At 39.7% G+C, this 22,529-nt stretch overlaps 1 protein-coding gene across 1 annotated transcript; it reads right to left on the bottom strand.

Moving 5' to 3' along the window:
* Positions 1-8,759: 8,759 nt before the first annotated feature.
* On the bottom strand, positions 8,760-15,843 carry hs3st3b1a (heparan sulfate (glucosamine) 3-O-sulfotransferase 3B1a). Its single transcript, XM_077735149.1, has 2 exons — positions 15,235-15,843; positions 8,760-10,262 (listed from the first exon to the last, which is right to left on the bottom strand). The coding sequence occupies exons 1-2, from the start codon at positions 15,660-15,662 to the stop codon at positions 9,644-9,646; spliced, it is 1,047 nt and encodes a 348-aa protein (XP_077591275.1). The 5' UTR covers positions 15,663-15,843; the 3' UTR covers positions 8,760-9,643.
* Between the last annotated feature and the right edge of the window lie 6,686 nt (positions 15,844-22,529).

The following is a 22,529-nucleotide window of genomic DNA, read 5'->3' as shown; positions in this document are numbered from 1 at the left end:
CCTGCCTGTTATTGGTTATTAAAAATATTAAACTAAACCTTAATTAACAAACTAATTAATAACTAACTACCGGATGAATAAAAGTTAATCTATTCTAACAATTAACTCTCCACTAAAGTGTAAACATCTCAATTGTAACGTCAAAAATGTATATATATATATATATATATATATATTTTCTAAATTATGTTTTTTGGATGATTAGGTAAAAATGTGTTGATAAAAGAAGTTAAAAAGTGAAATTCACTTGTAATGGGTCACAACACACTAATACAAAATAGTGTATACATGGGGGTCGACACTGGGTGTCGCTGTTTCTACGCATGAAACAATTGGGAAAATACACGAAGAAGTGCAAAGGTGTTTTGATTGCAATTGGCGTTTAATATGGTCATCGAATTTCGGCACGCATTCAACGAAAGCAAACTTCTTCGATTTTAAGTTAAGATCCGATTTAGGACGACATCTGGATTCAAAGGAGAGCTTCCCCGATTGCAGGACTTCTAAAAGTAAGTTTATTCAAGTATATCGTTATATAGAAAAAAAAGTTTGACGTCTGTCTGCACATTGTCAAAAATGCCATTCGCGTTGATGCGTTGCTGTTTGAACTGTAAAATCCATCATAAACCGACAACTAAGCTTTAAACGCCCTCTTTTTTACATGTGATACGGATTTTTATGCCACTAGAGAGTGCCAGTTACACATTTTAATCATAACTACCCTGAGATCTTTTTTTGCAACTTGATGACCAATATTAAAAGGGAAAAAAAATAAAATATTTGTTCTTTTACACGTTCTACAAATTTTCAACTCTCATATCTGTTATTTTGTCATTTTTTGCATGTAAAACTTCCTGGTAAAAATGCCCAATAGCGCCTCAATATAACATGACATTAATCTCTCCGGCGCACACGAGTTGGCATCAACGTGGATTATTGAAAGAGGATTCAGTGTATGATCAAAAGCACTTTTTAGATGCCTTCCACTTTTGAAAAATCTCAAACTTGCAGACTTTGGAGCTGTGGGACCAAATTAGATGCTACTACCAGTAATACACGGATGGATAATATGTTTATGTTATGATTATGTTTACATGTCAGTGCATTTAATCCCAAGGAATAAAACGTCAATTGTAGACAAGGAGAAATTGACGATGACGTTTTTATCAGCAAACGGTGACCGAGACGATCCAAATTAGAGCCAAAATGTTCAAAACGAGAGCGCTTTTATATAAAAACAAACGTATTTAGAAAAATCCCGTTAAAATAGCTATACGAAATAGGTGTCAAAGTGGCGGCCCGCGAGCCAAATTTGGCCCGCCTCATCATTTTGTGTGGCCCGGGAATGTCAATCATGAGTGCCGACTTTCTGTTTTAGGATAATATTAAAAGTATAGATGTATTTTAAATTTCCTGATTTCCCCCTTTTAAATCAATAATTGTCATTTTTTAATCTATTTTTTCTGTGTTTTTATTTGAAAAATCATTTTGTAAAATCTAAAAATATATGAAAAATAGCTGAAATAAACATTGTTTTAGATCTACAAAAAATTTAATATTCAGGGCTTTTAATCCAGTTCTTTTAATCCATTTATATTAAAAAAAAATCTAAATATTATATATAATAAACATTCACAATTCCTGTTTTAGACGTCCACATGATGAATAAATAAATAAACAAAAAACAGAACGAAGCTAGATAAACAGGGCGACGACGTCCCTCCCATCAGCCATCTGTGCGCCCACGATGTCGTCGCGCCTGGTTTCTTCTCCTCCCCTGCGAGCAGCCCACAACATATTGGCTGTGTCAGGAAAAGCCGAGAGAATGGTAATGGCCTGGCGGCTCCATTTCAAACGTAGTTAACCTTAAGAGTTATTTATCACCGCCAGGGTCACTGGGGGGCATTCGACGTTTACTGTTTGGACGTGCCGGTGGGGGTGACGGACTCCAGGCTTGACTATAATACACAATTAGAACCGTTTTTAACGCAACTTGGCATCTGCTTAAACAGGGCGCCTTTTTGTCATCTTGCACTACCGTATTTTATGGACTATAAGTCGTATTTATTAATTTTGACTAAAATACACAATTAAAGTTGTTTTTAATGTTTTTAATGCACCTTGGCATCTGCTTAAACCGGGGCGCATTTTTGTGGTCTTGTACTACCGTATTTTCTGGACTATAAGCCGCACTTATTATTTTTAAGAGTTTAAGTAGGCCTTTATTCAAATCAGAAAAATAGTATTTTTTTCTTTCTGATAACTAAGAGCTTTTTATGTTGTTGTTTATTTGAGTTGGAGTTAATTGAATAAGTTTTATGCCTATTTAGCCTCTTGTTTACCATTTTAATACTGTTTTTTCATTGTATGTTGTTGGTTTCGGACTATAAGTCGCATCTTATTTTTAGTTTACGTAGACCTGCAACTAATATAATTTTTTTCTCTGGCCAGCCTTTAGTATTTGAAAAACTGATATACTATTTAGCCTGTTGTTGTCCATTTTACTGCTGTTATTTTGACATATTTTGCTGGTTTCTGATCAAATAGGCCTTCAAAATGCGACTTATACTCCAATATGATCAGCATTTAGATGTATATTTATTCTTTTAATGGTGTATTTTTGGCCTTTGAAAATAGTTCTTCAGATTGGATGTTTTTGTTGTTTTTGAGAGAGTTTGCCCCCCCATAGGCCGGAATCGGGGATCACAAGTAGTGAAATGATGGCGAAAAAAAGGCGGGGCCACTATATTCAACCTCGATTTCATCCCGCCTATAAATCTGAGACCGAATCAAAAGGCGCTTTTTTGTCTTGCTAATGCACATTAGCACGCGGCCCGCTGCCCACTTTGACGGCGGCGGCGACGGGATCCGGGTAAAGTCGCACATGTGGAACCTGGAGCCGTCCTTTGACCCCGCTCCCCCGCTGGGAAATCCGGCTACTTGTGTCCGTGGCGGACCCCCGTCGTGCGCAGGAATCTCAAAGTATACCGAGGACAACACGGGGGAATAAAAATCATATCGGTTGCGTTTCAAAGCGGGCATTCTTTGGATTCTTTCCATGAAAACAATGGCCGTTCGTTAGCGTTATCATAAAGCGCATCGGTTAATGAGCTAGTTAACCTCTGCTAATGCTAGTTGCGCTGTTTAGTCAAGTGTGAAGGCCTCAAAATAAGGACCAATAGTTTTTCTTGTCTAGATTGCAGGAAAACATTAAAAAAAGCAACTAAATATGACAAATTTCAGTTTGTAGAATCTTCAAACTTCCATTTTTGTCCTCTTGGAAAGTAAATGTATAAAAACATGGCTTGCAGTGTAAAAGCTTCTTATGAAGTAATTTAAAAGTGTGGCGATTTGTGTTTTTTAATTCATTTAACTTATAAGCAGCCATGTCATCGCATAGACCCAAAAATGGCCAATAATTGATCTCTTTTTAATCTTAAATTAATTCCAATCAAGTTCTATAATGAAAGGAGATCAAATTAGAAGTCAACGAGGTTCAACAAAACTGAGCCTTTAAAACTTGTAAGACTATAAATCACTAACTAATTCTCTAGTCTGACTTAAGTTTTTTTTTAATCTATTTGACCACTGACAGCCAATTATGTATTTTTTACGGTATAGTTATCAAAAAACTATGTTAACATATATTTCACCCATTTTTCATTTGATCATTGTTACTTTAACATCTATTTATTTTTAATTACTTATAAAAAAATTAAAAAATGCCCTCTTAAAAGTACATTTTTTATTTCAGTGCGCCATGTGTATGTTTTTCCCTTTTCATTGTGTACTCTTGATGCGACTTATACTCAGGTGAAACTCATAGTCTGGAAAAATATGCCATTTTGATGCCATATTTGGTTGAATTTAACTCAAATCTTGAAAAAATACATATCTAAATTCTTGTAATTCAGATTATTTCGATGCTCAGGTTCCACTCAATAAGAAGTCTTGACTGAAGAGTCAAGGTAGACCTTTGTTTACCCATTTATGTCCGTTCAGGGGGGGCGGGGCTTCCGTTTTTTACGGCGCAGTCCCGTTTACGAGACCCAAGGCGCTCATGGGTAACGACGGGCGGGGACAAGTGACTTACGGTCCTGTCGCCGCTTAATCAACCTGAGAACAAACTGACCTGGCTGATTAACTCTGGCCAGCACAATGAACCGGTGTTTTGCAGCCATTTTTGTCAGAGTTTTCACCTTTTTCGAAAAATGGAAATAGTCCCATTTGTTAACTTTTTAACTGGTCGCCATTTTAACATTTACTTTGAGATCAATATTTTGAATAATTTAAGTGCAGGGGGTTGTTTTACGACATCCATAGTCGATTCAAGGTCAGCCTTGGCGACGCCTTCCATTCTTTTCGTTGAGTAAAAAGCAAACATGGCACTTTTAATTGTAACTCATTGGCTAAAATTGACTGAATTATATGGACAGTCTTGGAGAGATGGCAGGGATTGGTCGTACCTGATGAGTTAAATTGACAGATGACAAAAACAGTATTGTGGAAAACTATTTTGGCACTCATATTTGGTTGTTTATATATTTTTATTTATTTTCCATCTGGAAGAATGGCCATTTTTTCTAGCAATTCTGGTTGTGACATCACAATCGGAATTAGTGATCATTTTTAGCTTTCTAGCGCTAGCTAGTGTGTGTTTAAAGAATAACAGAAGAGTCACATGGCAACTACTGGGTACAAAGGCTAGGAGTAGCATGTTAGCATACTGCAAAAAATTGTACTGCGTTATGTGTAGGATATTTTCTGGTTGCAGTTTTTTAGTGGGCGGAGCCAAAACTGCTGAGTCGGATATTGTTTCTTTAAGTATTTTTTGTCACTTTTGTCACTTTTTGGTGCCCAAATTATGATTTTTTTTGTTAGAATGACATATGAAAGACAACCGACTTTTGAATTTAAGTATTTAACATAAATAATATTATATTATATTATTGTATTTGTATGTTGAGGACCAACTCATGTAAAAAAAATAAATAAAAATAACAAAAAACTAATTAGCTGCCATTGAAAAACGTTAATTTAATCCAAATGCTATTTAATCTCTACCGCTTTCAATCTCATCCAATGAGTTAAACATCCTCCCCAGTTGTCACGGTAACCAAATAGCAAACCCATCCCACCTGATGTCAACAGCAGTCGCCATTTAATTGATTTTTAACTCGCAGTACGTAAAACAAAAGGCAAAGGTAGGCAAGTAAAGTAGAGCAAATAAGAACGCATCCCATAATTGAATTATCCGGCAGTGTCCGTCCCGGCCGATATGGAGCACGTGACGGGCCGCGGGTCACCGCTTGCCGCCGCCGCCGACGACGACCAGAAAGGGTGATGTGAATTGTTTAACTGTGCGATGCTAATAAGCCGACCTACCACAGATAATGTCCCGTTACTGTAAATGCGTACTGACGTGAACTAGAAAGTATATGTGTGTGCGTGTGTGTGTGTGTGTGTGTGTGTGTGTGTGTGTGTGTGTGTGTGTGTGTGTGTGTGTGTGTGTGTGTGTGTGTGTGTGTGTGTGTGTGTGTATGGCAATGAGGACACGGTTTGCAAAAGTGAATTATAATCTTCCTGTATTACGTGCACATTATTATGCCATTTGCAGGAGGAGTTTATTTAAGGTTAGGGTTTGTTTACAATTTTAGATTGGTGATTTATTGCCTGTTATTTTCTTGATTGGTCAAGTAATTGGACATTTATGGATCCCTTCTCCTTTATTGTGACAGTACTTGGCTGATTACAGTTTAGTGGTGGATGTACTATGTAATATTATTGTGAAGATGGTGGATTTGTATGGAAGATTTTCAATGAAAAATGGAAATTTGTCATTTTTATTCATTTTAATGGTCTGTCTTAAAGCACCAAAAACAAAACAAAATAAAATTTACTGTCCTATTTTCATTTAAATTTAAAATTAAAACATCTGCGATTATCTGGCAACCCGTTTGGCCTGGTTTAGCTGTTAACTGTTAGCCTCCAGCCTATCCAAGACCTCACAATACAAATACTTAAATATTTTTGTTCCCATTATGGGTCAAAAATTGTTTTTAAATACACAAAATAATGCATCTAGGATCGATAGATTCTGGCTCGTGTTACATAAGTAGCAAGTTTCATAAATGACAGAACAATAGGGCTTCTAAGTTGTGTCCACAAGACCAACAACAACAACGACTGGACTTGAAATTGACTTGTAAAAATCCTCCAGCTCCAGGTTCTCAATTCCCCAATTTCGTGAGCGGACCGTTAGCATTGGAGCGGAATAAATCTCGATGTCTCCGTGACGCCGCTTTGTGAAAGCGCCACGCTATCGCTAATGTGGACGTTACACAATTGGAAGCGGCGCCTGGCACTGAGCACAAAGGCTTCTTAGCTTCTTGACCTTCTTCAACTTCTTTGAATCGGCTCCGTGGTGTCAAATCAATAAAGCCAGAAGACAATAACGCTATGTCACGCTATTGATCCGATTATAAGACGATGGTTTAATTTTTGCATTGAAATTAGACTGGAATTCAATTTTAATTTTCATATTTGAAGGTTCAAATTAGGATTTTTTTCCCATTATTTGAGTGAGCGAATGATTTTCCTCCAAAATAACTCTATGGTGACGAGGTGATGGTCCAACTTTGTGTCAATGCCCCAGTCTTTCCCACAGTAACACTCGGTAAAAATAGCCTTATCTACAATCACCATTAGGAATTTTGACTATACAGTGAGCATGTCATTTTTGGACAGCTCAGACACGCCCCCGTTCCAGATTAGCCGGATGCGTCTTCGGGTTTTCTTCCACCGCAGACAGACGACAGACCTGGCCGCAGACAATCCGGCTCTTTAATCCAAAAAGAGGGTCCGGGGTGGTGGCCAAATGGTGGTTTGCCAAGGCGTGTACGTAGAGTCTGGGGAGGGGGGTGGGGGGTCTCCGCACAGCTCATTAAGGTGAAAGCAGGATAAGACGTGGAAATCTTTGTCTGTGTTGGGTGATGTCACGAAACCGGACATAGGATTAGGGACAGCTAAAAAGCTAGGGCTGGGCACTATGTGATTTTTTTTCCTTATTATCTTGCATAACTTTATTAAATTATTCAAATTATTTGTGAAGGAGTGCCACTAATTTTGTTATACACAGTTGTTGTATAATGACAATAGAGGCTTTTTACTTGACTATGGCAACAAGGTCATATCACGATTGGCAGATTTATTATTTTATTTTAATTTTCTTATAAAAGTATGATATCAGGTGTACTTTTAATATAATTTAAGCAAAATATATATATTTTTTTCACCCAATGGAAGCTTATTTATGACCTAACATCCACAAACCGACCTACAAATATTGAATAAATGCACTAATACCATTTTATAAGAATCTGAATTCAGTACTTAAACTGTACTTTTCAATATTTTTGCCCATTTTAACTGGATGAAATCTAAAACTTGAGAATTGATTACAAAAAGAAAAAAAATCCAAGATGCAGTGACTCTTAATGAGAAAAAAATAATAATGTATGTAAATAACTAAATATCTAATTTTGTTGCACCCCCAAATATATTGCACCCTTGACAGTCGCCCACTTGACCCATAGGAAAACCCGACCCTGCCACCACACTCGACAAAGCTAATTTTTGATCGTGGATTCCTCTCTGCGGGCTTGCCCTGTCCTAATGGATGCGGCGGCAAAGTGGTACCAGGCAGTCTGGAGACAGCCTGCAATCTTTAGTGCACCGCCATGCTGACAACGCAACCAAAAAAAAATGGAGTCTGCTCTTCTATCCGGTTACAGCAGTGGTGCCAATAAAGCCAAAATGGCGGCCGCCATCAATACACTAATCAATTCAAATTAATCAACAGATATTTTTAGAGTGGAGTTGAGATTCTTAGTCATTTTTGGGGCCTTATTATGAATATTTTTTGCACCTGATTTATTGTTTACATTTTTAAAACGAGAATTCTCTTGCACGTTTTATTGGAATTTGGAAACGGAATGGGGGTGACGGAGCACTAAGTAGCCCCCTGTCTTCCCCGAGAGGATTTGCCGTGGCTCTGTCAGCACATATACGTCAAGTCGGATTAATAGACAGATTAGGATTAGCGTTGGCACAATGCGGAACAAAAGACTAATAGAGGGGAATTGTTTCATCACTTGACCTGATTGTTCTCATTTTCCCTTTTTTTCGCAGGTGGAAATCTTGTGGAAACGCCAGCCAATCACAGTAGAGAATGATGGCTCCAGTTGTTCACTGATTGGTCAGAAGTTCAACATTTTGGAAGGTAAATTTCACTCTTGCTTTGATTGTGAGTTTTAAAGGTTCAATTTGAAGGACACAAATAAATAGTCAATAAATAATGATAATGAAAAAAGTAGTCAACAACACTGTAAAAAGTAGTCGACAACACTGTAAAAAGTAGTCGACAACACTGTAAAATGTAGTCAACAACACTGTAAAAAGTAGTCAACAACACTGTAAAAAGTAGTCAACAACACTGTAAAAAGTAGTCGACAACACTGTAAAATGTAGTCAACAACACTGTAAAATGTAGTCAACAACACTGTAAAAAGTAGTCAACAACACTGTAAAAAGTAGTCAACAACACTGTAAAAAGTAGTCAACAGTTCCCAAAATTGGGAATCTGGGGGCGGTTTATACGAGAGAAATTGTAAAATTCAACCAATTTTAAGGTTATGGCGCAAAAGAAATTGGTCAAATCAATCTCAAGTTTCTTTAACACAAAGACGAGATAGCAATGCTTCCACTTTTTGCAAAACATTTATTTTTTCATTAAAAAAAAAAAAAAACAACAACATCTGACCTGCTTCAATTCAGCATTCAAACAACAATTCGGAAATTGCGATTCTTTGACTCCATTTGTAGGCGTTGACTAAAACTCAACCATTTAATCACTGTCTTGTGCTCTTCCAAAACTTTATTTAAAAAAACGTTCACGTCCACTGATGTAAAATTAGCATAGGAGTGGCGCTTCAAAAATTATTTTTTTCTTTCCACACAAATGTGTTGTCTGGCCCTTTAAATCAATCCATTTTGCACTTTTCTGCCAATTTTAGAAGGCATTTCCTAACACCAAGTTCATTAAAAAGCAAAACATCCGACAAAATGAGTCAGATAATCGATCTCTTACAAAATAAGTGCCTAAAGTTAAAAAAAAAAACGAAAAGTCTGAGGTATATTAGCCAACAATTTTAAAGATTTTAGCAGACACAAACGACGACGACAGTGTGGGAATCCCTGATCTGGAGTAAACCTGCTTACACAACGTAGGACTTTCATATCATAGCAATAAATTATCATAAAATAGACATCTGTACTCTGTACACATACCTGACAAATATACTCTCCACAATTCAGGGATGTCAAACTTACACATTTGACCACGGGTGTCAAAGTGGCGGCCCGCGGGCCAAATCTGGCCTGCCGGATTATTTTGTGCGGCCCAAAAAAATTTAAAAAATTCAAATGAAGATTATAGATGTTTGTTTTTCCCCCATTTTTTAATCAATAATTGCTTCTATGCGAGTAAATCCGATCCAAAAAGTGGCCCGCGACAAAAAAATCTGAGTTGACACCCCTGGCCGGATAAACCGATATCTATAAAAAACATCTGACCATATTTTTCTCAGTCCCAGCCGAAATTCTGTCCAGTCATCTGGTAAAACTTTCTGTTAAAGGGTTGGTAGAACTCCCGGAGTCTCTGGACCACTTCCGGGTCAATGTTGGGGTGCGTTCGACCTTTAGTCTTGCCCAGGCAGTGCGGTTTTCCGTTGCCATCCGGTCTTTTTAGACAAGGGAAGCCCTTGGCCGGGTTGAAGTGGAAATGTTCACGGGTGACAACTCTCCTGAGCCCCAGGAAGTCCTGAACCCGCCCCATTTCCCCGGCGGGGTCGGAGATTAGCCGTTCGCCGCTAACGAACAACAGCTGATCCAAGGGGAAGTAGCGGAGCCAACGTTCAAGGTGTTTGGCGTACATCCCGATCTGTAAGGCGCTCCATGTTGTGTCGATGGCGCCCGACGTGGCGTTCTTGAAGGTCAGGTTCTCGAAGGGCGGGATGTCCGGTTTCTTGGAACGGGTTTGGGTGTAGTCCGAGATGGCTCGGGTCACTGGGTCTCGGACTACCACGATTAGTTTGGTGGTTTTGGACATGGCGTGGATGCGAGCTGGGACTTCCTTGGTGATGTAGTAACTGGGGGTCTTCTCCATGGTCACCTGACCTTCTGAGGATGTTGGCATCAGGTCCCTGAGAATAAGAAAAAGGGAAGGAAAGTTGATCTTTTGTCATTTTTTGAGGCAATATGTTGTATGATAAAGTATATGTGGTATTATTGGACCCAAAAAAAGCCAATTTACTCAGTAGTTGTCATATATTTTAGAGAATACGCTTTAAAATGTTTAAAAAAGGTTAAATTGGGCAAATTTGTCATTAAAAAAGTAATTATGAATAGATTTTCTTTTTTAAATGACAATACATAAGGTAATATTTCAAAGATAGTTTAGTTTAATGTGGAATCTGTAAGCAAACGGACGCCATTTTGGCTCTGTGCCCATCAAAAATGAGCTCATTTCAATGCTAATTATTGCATTTTTGCATTATTCCATTATTAGACTCAACATAGCATTGTACACAATGTACAATGTGTACTGTAAATGTTTTTTTTAATCTTATATGTCTGAACTTTAGTTCTCCAGTGTGCTAATGACCAATAAACATTTGTAAAAGGAACATATGCAATCAATAGATACGTTTTAACGAGCACATTTGCCTCTTTTTTTTATTTAAAGAAGAAAGACGGAGTGGGATGGGCCGACGAGCGGTAGCGTGCGAGCCTAAAATAAGACATTTGAGTTAGCGCCGCTGTCTTTTATCATCTTCCAGATCTCCTTTAGAAATAGCGTGCACCTTCATTACGCCGCACAATAGACAGTTTAGCTTTGAATAGCTGACATTACGCTCCTTAATGTCACGCCAAGACGGCTGACTTTTCATCTCCCGTTTCTTCGCCATTGTCCAGATTTGCCTTTCCAGACGTTTACCAACGCCGCCAAGGCGTGTTCTTCTCCACCTCGGATGACCCTCGTTGATTAGAATTGGCGTATCGGCACGGAAATAAGACGGCGTTTATTGCATTTGAAAAAGTGGGGGTCGTCTTATATTCGGGGTCAACATGTCAGACCCATTTGTTGTTTTATCACAATGGATTGGTTCATTTGGATTGGATTAGATTGGATAACTTTATTCATCGAGTATTTTAGATTATTTAAGATATTTTAGATGTAAATAGATAGTTAATAAATAAGTAAATAAATAAATACATAAATAATATCTAAACAAGTGAATAAATAAAAATAAATAAGTTAATTAATAAATGAATACATATATAAATACATTTTTAAATACAAATATAAATAAATAATCATGTTGCTGAAATATATACATATATACATATATACACACATATACATCTATACATATATAGATCTATACATATATAGATCTATACATATCTACATATCTACATATATACATATATACATATATACATATATACATATATACATATATACATATATACATATATACATATATACATATATTCACATATACCTATGTACATATATACATATAAATATACATACATTGCATTTTACACTTACAAATGTGATTTCATTTGACTTATTTAAATGTTTATATATGTGATAGACAGTTTTTTGCATTATTCGATTGAGGAAAAATAAGTTTCTGTCGGATAAAAAGTACTTTTACAAAGTTTTAAACTAGATTGATTTTACATTCCTCTTTTGTGGCCTGAAATGTGTGTACCTCGCCTTCGTTTTCGCCGTAAATCAGAGCGTTTGAAAATGTAGTGCGCCATTCCATTCCATTCCATTCCATAATGACTTTAATTGTGGCTTCTTTTGATGTTAAGTTAACGGCAAAGAAATCAAGGAGTGGGCCTGCACCATTATGGTGATTACCTGTCATTTCTGACTTTATAATTGTTTATAATGTGTCGCTACACGCTCAAGCAAAGTTCATCTCCACTCTGAAAACAACATTTTTATATCGTCTTAACTTAACGCCATCTTGGCGGTCAGTAAAAAACAAACTGACCATTTGTCAGGCCAGACGCCATAACACATTTTCAGAGGCGATATGTTGTCCGATAAAGTATATGTGGTATTATTGTCCCCTAAAAAAAGTGCATATCAGTAATAAAGTCGTGATGTATTTTAAACAACAGGCTTTTAAACGTAAAAAAAAATTGTTCCTAAGTAAATTGGGCAAATTGTCGTTAAAAAAAACTAATTTTGAATTGATTTTCTATTTCACATAACGATACATAAGGTAACATATACGTAAGCTAGTTTACGGACGCCATTTTGGCTCCTTGCCCATCGAAAATGAGCTCATTTCAATGCTATTTATTCCATTTTTGCATTATTCCACTATTAGACTCAACATAGCAATGCACACAATGTACAATGTGTACTGTAAATATGTATTCTTATCTTATATGTCTGAACTTTAGTTAACTAGTGCACTAATGACCAATAAACATCCATAAAAGGAACATATGCAATCAATAAATACATTTTAACAAGCATATTTACCTCTTTTTTTATCATACCTTGCGATAAACTGCCATTTTGATTCAGGCTTACGATTCGTTACACATCAATTTCATTTAAAAAAATAACTTTGACTACTATTTCCAGAAGGTGACATTGTATTGTAGTAGTACTTGTTAATAAGTACACTGTGATGTCTTGAGACTGGCGCATAAACATCCTCTTAACCTCTTAACGGCCTTTTAAAAGACTCGGAGATAACGGGCAGTCCAGACCACTCGTGGAATTCCAACGGGCGAGGAGTGGCTTTTGTTACGTGCCCCTGGTTGTTTAGTCTAGTGGCAGTCGGGAACGCGGGTTCAAAGGTAGGCCCGTAAAGGATCAAACGTCAGGTGGGCCTCGTGAGGAGGTCCGGGTCCACTTGGCCAATTGGGATCTCCGCACTGTAAAGTGCTTAGAACTTGAGTCTTGCAGTGTTCAGAGCCAGAGTTCAATCCCTGGTGGGTTTAGACTGTCCTGGGTGGAGTTTGTATGTTTGTGTGGGTTTTCTCAGGGTACTGCAGTTTTCTCCCACATCCATGCTAGGCTAATTATATGCTATATTGTCTTTAGGTATGAATGAATGCGAATGGTTGTCCAGCTCTGCCAAGTGATTGGCTGAATGGAGTTTGCATGGTCTTCGTTGCTTTTCTCAGGGTACTCCAGGTTCCTTCCAGATACGAAAACATTAATGCTAGGCTAGCTGATGGAATGCTAAATTGTCCCAAGCTAGATGAATGGTTGTCCATCTCTTCGAGCCATGTGATTGGCTGAATGTTTTTTTGTGGCTTTTCTCAGGGTATTCCAGTTTCTTTCCAGATACGAAAAAAGGCATGCTAGGCTAGCTGGTAGAACGCTAAATTTTTCCTAGCTAAGAATGTGAGCATGAATGGTTGTCTATCTATTTGTGGCCTGTGATTGGCTGGTCATTGATTCGGGGTGTCCCCCATCTAGTGTCTCTAGTTGGCTCCAGCCCCCTCCGCGATCTTTGTGGGGATAAATGAATGGATGAGAGAAGACACCTGAGCCCAAGTGTGTTGTTAAAGTATTTGTTTTGCGAGAGCGCAATAGCATCCCTTTCCAGCCAAAGCAAACAACGCCATCAAAGCGGACGAACAAAAAAGACGTCTGGCTTCTTAAAGTTGTTCCGATTTGCCGTCGGGAATCCCGAGAGGGCGCCAAGGAGAGAGAAAACCCGCCGCAGGAAGCGGACCGTTTGCTCTGAACAAACTACAAAAGGAGAGCGATGCGGGAATTGGTAAACAACGGCGCTTGGAGCCCACTCAACTTTGCCCAAAACGACAAAACGGCATCAAGAAGAAGAAAAAAACTGTTTTTGACAGAAGAAAGAAGCGGCGCGGGTCTTATCGTCATTGACGATCCGCCGCGTTGGATTCTGGGAAATGACAGCTCACCCACTGTCTGTTTTTGGAGGCTCCTCGGAGAAGATTCCATCCGTCAAATTGCCCCCCGTCGACCCCCCGCCGACTCTTCTCAAAGGACACTTTCGCTCCCCTGAGTCCGTGTGGAGGCCGCTAATTGTCTTCTCCCTTTATTGGGGGGGTTAATGGAGACCCCAGGGGTTCCCTGGACTTCCATTCAGCTCCTTAATGCCCTGGTGCTAAATGTACCGCCCTCTATCTGCCACTGGCTGCCAGTGAGCTTACCCCAGGGGGGGGCCAACGGGAGGATTAGCATGTCCTGCGCGAAGGACGCTTATTGTTCAACGTGTGCGTCCTCCAGGGATAAAACGCTATTGAGGGAGGAGATATCGTCGCTTGGGATTACACTGAAATGGAACTAGTTTGGAACCAGTTTTATGTGACCTGATGATGCCCAGTTTTTAATGGCCAGCAGACCGTGAGGAAAATGTAGATGAATGTGGACAATGACGGAGGTGGCGTGGTGGCGAAGTGGTTGGGGTGTTGGTGAAGTGGTTGGGGTGTGGGTGAAGTGGTTGGGGTGTGGGTGAAGTGGTTGGGGTGTGGGTGAAGTGGTTGGGGTGTGGTTATCGGCGAAGTGGTTGGAGTGTGGGTGAAGTGGTTGGGGGATATTGTTGAAGTGGTTGGGGTGGTATCGGCGAAGTGGTTGGGGGGTATCGGCGAAGTGGTTGGGGTGTGGGTGAATTTTTTGGGGTGTGGGTGAAGTGGTTGGAGTGTGGGTGAAGTGGTTGGGGTCTGGATGAAGTAGTTGGGGTATCCACTACTTCCATTTTAGCAAAAAAAAATGGAAAAATATATGTGATGGGGACCTGGCTATAAGATATTGTTAATGAATACTCTGATTTCTGGGATGGGACCGCTTGAAATGGAACACGGGTGAAGGTTGTCCAAATAGGCATGCTATCACTTTGTAAATAACCCGGATAAAGACCAGAAACATTTCAAGGGGGGTCGCGTGTTGACGCAAAAGTTGCGTACACAACTAACTACAAAGTTCTTTAGGGCAAAAAAAGGTCCCTAACATAATCCCAACTATTTCTCAACATTCCAACAACTTTTTTCCCCATTTCAAGTATCACACTAAAAACCTGAATGTTACTTTCTTAAACCAAGTGACCCCTTGACCCTGGTGATCCTGAAAATCTGTCATGACGTACATACCTGTACCAGTCGAGCCCCTTGTCGTAGTTCCGATCAAAAAAGTGCGGCTCGGCCCCCGCCGCGCTGACATCCGGATGCAGCCTCAAAAACTCCAGTAGCGCCCGCGTGCCCCCTTTCTTCACCCCGATAATGATGGCCTGGGGCAACTTTTTACTCTCCGACTCATTGAGGACATTCCAAGCGCCATCCTCGACCCCCTGGTTGTCATTGAGCAAGTCCCGGGACGAACGCGAGCCCCTCGCAGACTCCACGTCCCCTCCGCGCTCGAACCCCCGTCCGGGCAGGGTGGAGCCGTCCCCTAAACAGCAGTAGATCATGTAGACCCAGAGGGACAACATGATGCAGAAAACGAATAACTTGTTCTTCACGTGGGGTGGTGATGATGATGATGATGGTGGCACGACATGGAGAACCGGACTATATTCCATAAGAGTCGATCCGGATCCTGGTGATGATGGGCATCTTGGCAAAGTCCACTAAGGTGGGCTCGGCGGTTAAACTTGTGTGGTCATGGTGGTCTCCAACCCAATAAAGTATGGAAAGAAATGGGTGAGGAGCTGGTCAGGTGAGCGCGCGTCAATGCCAGCGCGGCTTGTGAGCGCACGCCGGCTTCGCTCTGACAAGTGACCGGCTAGTCAAGTTTGCGTTTGGGAGGGCGGGGGGGAGCTTCTTGTTTGGTCCTTTCAGAGTAAAAGCAAAGTGGAAAAGGTAGGAATGTAGTGTACTGTTAGTGAGAGTAGATGGATGGTTAAAAGAGGGAAATAAGGGGAGGTCTTATAGTCAATTTTATGTTGTTGTAGGTCATAGGTTAAAACAGAAAATGATGTAAACAAATGACATGGTTACAATTTAAGTGAATTTAATGCTTTTTAATTGCCATTGTACAAGTAGATTTAAAGCTTAGAATAACAAACAGACAAATAGATCATCGATAAACAAATTATATTTAATGATCACTAAATTATGATAATGGATAAATAAGTAGTCAACACAACAAACAAAAGACAAATAATTTAAAAATATTATAATAGATGAATAATCAAGAAATAAGTAGTCAACACAACAAACAATAGACAAAAAATTAAAAAATATATTATAATAGATAAATAATCAAGGAATAAGTAGTCAACACAACAAACAAAATACTAATAATTAAAAAAAATTATAATAGGTAAATCATCAATAAATAAGTAGTCAGTATAATGAAAAAGTAGGAGTCAACATAAGAAATACATCATCAACATGGGTAAGTAGTCAATATGAATAAGTGGTCATGTTAATAAGTACTTAAAAAGTGACTAAAGTGTTTTTTTGTTTTGTTTGTAAAACTAGTACTTAACTTTTTGAACGCCCTTTTGGCTTTGCCCTTCAATCGTTGCGCCTTCAATTATCATAATAAACATTTTATTTTGATGTCTGTTTACATGTTCCCCTCAAAACTAATAAATGTGTACTTTTGCTTTGTTATTGCAACTATATCTCACGGCCCGCCTCTCTTTTGTTTTTACACTTTCAGACATGGCGCCTTTCCCATTTTCTTCTCCGTGTTGTCTTCCGAGTCTTCCAATGAGTCAGAGGTAAGTGGCCTCATAATCGACCTCCATTACCCGTCAAAACACGTTGCAAAGGCACGCTCAAAGGCGCATATTAGCCATTCTCACGGAACCGTAAATGTTAATAGCTTATTGTGGAAGGAGGGCGTGGCCTGGCGCGGCGAGACAGGTCGGTCACGTGACTTTGGGGGTCTGAGGCGAGGGCTAGGCCAGGAAGGGGGTCCGTTGCACCCCTGAGTTTGCAGAGGATTAGCAGGATTACCCCCTAAACTGACATGTCAATCAGTGTTTTGACAAGCTCCGCCTACTTCTAAGCCCTTTATCTCATCTCTCAGACCAGTATGAGATATGAGGGTCACTATATTAGGTACGTTTGCGTAATTTAAAGAACCGGGAAGACGTGCTTTGGGATTTTAGGGTTGAATTATGCAGGGTAAGCCGTAAATATGTTTTAAGAATAAGTTGTAAGTGAATGAAAATTAAGGGGAATGGTTTTTGATAGTACATTTGTGAGGAATTTTGACATTTTGTTTATTTAAAGTAGTGTTGAACTTAGTATTTGAGTGCGCCTTATAGTCCGGAAAATACGGTACTTTGACCATCTTTAAAATGATGTTGTCGTAGTTGGAATAAGTCATTTTTATTGTAGTTTATCATTATATAAAACAAAAAAATCTGACAAATTTAAGAGATTTCTGTTAAAAAATATGTTATGCTATATTGTTTTATGACCAAAATGGGTTGATTTTTCGCCGTCTGTCACTGAAAAAATCCGTCTTCGTTTTAAATGAACTGATCGTCTTTAAAAAAATGTCACTCAAAGATCACTTTAAAATGAGGTGACTAAAAGTAAAGACGTATTATCAGTTTGTCAATAATGAAAGTCCGCCATTTATGGATTATCACCACAAAGTACGTTTGTTTTGGGCAGATACGCAAGGTCGCCACCACCTTTCCCTCAAAACCAGGAAACTAAATGAACTGTAATAACTCTTATTCGTCACCATAATTAATGAAGAGCTCCTGAATGAAATCTTTAAAAAAGGCCACACGAGTATATTTTTTGATGATGAATGCGCCCATTCGTCCTTCTTTTATCGTCAAATAGACACACGGTAACAGATCAATGCCAAAATGTCAACAAACCGTATTGTTAGCATAAAAAATAACAAAATTCAAACTTTTCAAAAGAAGAGAGGCCTGATGATCAATTAGAGACTATTCACGGCACCCCGCAGCTCCATGAGATAAACACATTAGCTTTTGTTTTTACACCCAAGAAGGACGTGGCGGCTTCCCACGCAAACGTCGCGCGGTTAATAGCGTTGTCACCTTGTTATGTTGACATGCCGGCGCTAGGCAACCGCCACGTGAATAACACGCCAATTAAATGCAAATGTAGGACGTGTTGAGGCGGTGTCGTTGAGGCTGTCGTTGAGGTTGTGTCGTTGAGGAGGTGTCTTTGAGGCGGTGTCTTTGAGGCGGTGTCTTTGAGGCGGTGTCTTTGAGGCGGTGTCTTTGAGGCGGTGTCTTTGAGGCAGTGTCTTTGAGGAGAGGTGTTTGAGGTGGGGTGTTTGAGGCAGTGTCTTTGAAGTGGTGCCGTTGAGGCGGGGTCTTTGAGGTGGCGTCTTTGAGGAGGGGTCTTTGAGGCGGGGTCTTTGAGGCGGGGTCTTTGAGGTGGGGTCTTTGAGACGGAGTCTTTGAGGCGGGGTCTTTGAGGCGGGGTCTTTGAGGCGGGGTCTTTGAGGTGGGGTCTTTGAGGCGGGGTCCTTGAGGGGGGGTCGTTGAGGCTCATTGATTAGAACAGGGCTGGAAAACATTTTATTTGAATTTAATGTGGCTTGATGAATTGTATATATTATATTTTAGTATATTTTAAGAAAGACTAAAAATAAGAGAAAAATAAAACGAGGCCAAAAAAATCCAAATTCTGATAAGAAGCAAAAAGCTGCATTCATTTTGACCAGGAGCCATACGCGGCTCGAGAGCGACGTCTTCACCATCCCTTGACATGAAAAATGTCGACACTTATTAGTAAATACAATCAAAAATGTTGACAGCTCTCTCAGTCCAAATAGTTCCCGACCCGATTCCTGAGATCTTAAAATCACGAATCGGCTTGGACCGGATGAGCTCATCTAGCTACCGAATCCTAACCAGGGCGGCCAGACCAGACCTGACCTGGTCACCTGACGACGGGTCGATCCGAGCCGAGCCAAGACGCCGCTCGGACTCTCTTAAGGTCTTTAACTGCGGCTAAGGCCCTTTCCAACATCTATAAATTCCCCATCTATCCTCTATTGAGAAGAAGCGGCGTGCATCCTGAGAGGATTTCCTCCCTTCATCCCGCACAAATGCTTTTATCCCCGAGCCGCCTCTCCTCCTGGACACGGAGGCAGGAAACCCGGTGGCAGGTTGTGAGGCTCAAAAGGAGCTTAGCGGGCCGCCATTGCTGCCAAAATCTAACGTGAGAAACCCAGGTGGGCCACAAACTGGCGTTTGGTCGTCACGGCGATGACTTTGGGAAGGTTTTCGGGGGCGACGGCGGCTTTTCTTCCCTCCGTTAAATTGCCGTGGCTAATCCAGATGAGGCACTTTAAAGGCACAAATCCATTTAGGCCAAGAGAAGCTGTAACGTGTCGTTTGATTGGCTTGAGAGGCTTTCCAATGACCTTATGTGGGCTTGGCCTATTTTAATGACCTTTCTTGTAAATAGGACTTGAGTTCGATGCCGGTTTTTGGGGTTTTGGGCTTCTATCGACGGCGATAGACGGGAATTCCATGTGTTTATAGGCAAATTGTTCTACTTGCGTGGCATTTTGATGGGTGGAAATTGTTTTTAATTGGGTATAATGGAGTTATATTCGTTTTCATGACGTGGAATTTGATTGTAGTATTTCATAATGGAACTAAATGGTTATAATGGAACTGGTTTGTATCATTTTAATGTCATTGGCGTGTACAGTGGAAGTGGCTGTTAGATTTCTCACCTGGAAATCACCTTTTGTGCTGATACTTGACGCCGTTTTTATGACTCGGAACATCTGTTTTTTTGTCAATTCAGCATTTTTGGAACAAAAATAGTGAGCGTTCTTTGTTCTAACGATATCCATGTTGCGATAGGTCTTGCTGTTTCTTTATTGGAGCATTTATGGGTAAAAGCAGACCCTAAAAACACAGTTAAGATAGAATTAAATAGGTAATAAAGGTATAAAAAAAAATCTTCCGTCACATTGCCCCTTTTCCACTACAAGATTCTGTACCAAAACATTCTAGGACATCAACAAAGGCTGCTGGCTCTAGAGGTGACTGTGTAATTCCCCTTTAAAAACAATGCTAAATTAGCAATAGCATCTTCTCTGTTCATACCAATGATAAAAAATAACAATTTTTTGGAAATACTTGATGTTACAGACCCTTTTCTATCCCAGAAAAGTACATTTTAAATTATTACGGACAATTCCGGTAGGGTAAAAATGGAAAACAAAATAACCACTTAATTCCATCGCCGTCGGCAACCACTCCGTTTTGGTTTCCTGACTGAGAGGCTTAACATCCTGGAGATAAATACTGTTTGCCGTTTTCTGCATCGACTGTAAAGTGCGTCGTCGTGTTCGCGGTGGCGTCGAAGCAGAGCCGCTTTTTTTTTTTTTTTACAAGGAGGAGACCAGAAGAAGACGGTAGACAAACACCGTAAGAGGCACCTTGCTAAAATGACAGACTGTCGTCAGCTCTTAATGGAGTTCAGCTCGGGGTTGAGCTGGGATGTCGGATCACTCAGATATCCACTTCACACATTCCTCTTCCGGGACCAGTCCGTGATTATCGCGTTGAGTTTCAACTTTAAAATAATAATTACAAGTCAGATGATAATTTGGAGGCATTTGGTAGAATGCGGCGCTATGTCAAAGTGGCGGCTCGGGGGCCAAATCTGGTCCGCCGCATCATTTTGTGTGGCCAGGGAAAGTCAATCATGAGGGCAACTTTCTGTTTTAGGATCAAATTCAAACTGATTTCCCCCTTTTAAATCAACAATTGTCATTTTTTTAATCCATTTTTTTTCTGTTTTTAGCTCAAAAATCATTATGTGAAATCTAAAAGTATGTAAAAAAAAGCTCAAATAAACATTGTTTTATATTATCATGGGCAAACTACGGCTCGCGGGCCACATGCGGCCCGATAGGCTTTTTAATCCGGCCCGCCGACGTAGTTTTTTTTAATCCCCAAGATGGCGCTCTCACGCGGAAGCCAGTAGTAGTAGCTCTGTCCACTCTTATTTGTTTTTGCATTTTACAGTCCCTCTATCATTTAATATTTCTTAATACATTCCTTTTGATTTGACTTTGTACTTAATACTTTAATGATGAGTGATGAGTATGTTAATACTTTAGTTCTTTTTTCTGTTTATGTTTCATATGTACTGTTAACGGATGCACTTTTCTATATGTATCGTATCTTGTTCTGACCCCGCCCATCTGTCACATTTTTAAAGTCAATGTGGCCTCCCCCCCGGGCCCAAAAAGTGTGCCCACCCCTGGCCTAAAGGCAACCTTTTGAGGTGAGGTCTCGTGTCAGCCTGGAGCCAGACCGCCCCTCTTAGCTAAGACTTTAAAAGGTTATCTTTGGGCATAATGAGCCTCCCACCCCAGACAGACGCGCCTAATGAAAACGCAAACTTCTGACGATTGGCGGCATTACAGGTCGGCTCCCTTTGACGCACATCAAATGACGAAGCAAATTGGACGCTAAACACAGAGCGGGCGCCAAAGTCTTTTTGTCGGGCTAAAAGGTTTCAAATTGTGGATGAGCACAATAAGCAGGCACCAGCAGACTTTTGCATCTGGACCGGATCGGCTAATGATAACAAATGTTTTGGGGAGAGGTCAAAGGGCTCAGACGGGGGTGCCGTAGGGAGATGAATTGGGGGAATAGACAACATGTCCTCTGGATGGCTTTGTCCCTAAGGTCTCCTTGGCCTTGTGGAAGTGGCCTCAAGACCACCTGTTGGTATATTACACACCACTATGTACTACTACTACTACTGTTTTCTTAAAAACGTCATGTGTGACAGATTTAAATTAAAAAAATCATCATAATCATTCTAAATTGGTATTTGAAGCTAAATTGATTCTTCAAATAATAATTCTATTCTTTTTGCAGCTCATCTCTACCCAAATAAAAAAAAAGACAATTTTCCTCGACAACACTGCCCCCGTCTGGACAGAATACTCAAGGCAGCTCTAAGTGATGTCAATCAGAGATGATCATAAGATTATGATTATTGTGTTAAGATACTGTCATCAGCAGCACGTCAAAGGTAAGCAATTGTTTTAATGTGTTATTTTTAGTACTGATTTTTAGTGGGCAATGTGAGTGTGGGTGTAATATGCGACTGAATTCAATAGGGGGCGATATTAGCCTTAGTATCACCATGAACTCTACTTGGTGTTAAAACTTTTAATTTAAAAGTAGATGTTGTTTATAATTTTTCTGAGAAAAAAATTATTCTTTATTGAACAGTTTAAAAATATATTAATTAAAATGTATAAAAATTATATTGAATGATGAGCAGCTTTTAAAATGTTCAATGAGGACCATAGATTTCATTTATGTTTATTTTAATTCCCAAACCCGGGCTTGCAATATTATAAACAAATCTAATTTACACAATAATAGAAAATTTTTTAACGATTTAAAAGGTACTCAAAGTCCAAATTTTTCAAAACACGCCCCTTTTTTTAA

The sequence above is a fragment of the Stigmatopora nigra genome, chromosome 15, assembly GCF_051989575.1.
Source record: "Stigmatopora nigra isolate UIUO_SnigA chromosome 15, RoL_Snig_1.1, whole genome shotgun sequence".
NCBI lineage: Eukaryota > Metazoa > Chordata > Actinopteri > Syngnathiformes > Syngnathidae > Stigmatopora > Stigmatopora nigra.
This window is presented reverse-complemented; position numbering and strand designations above follow the sequence as displayed.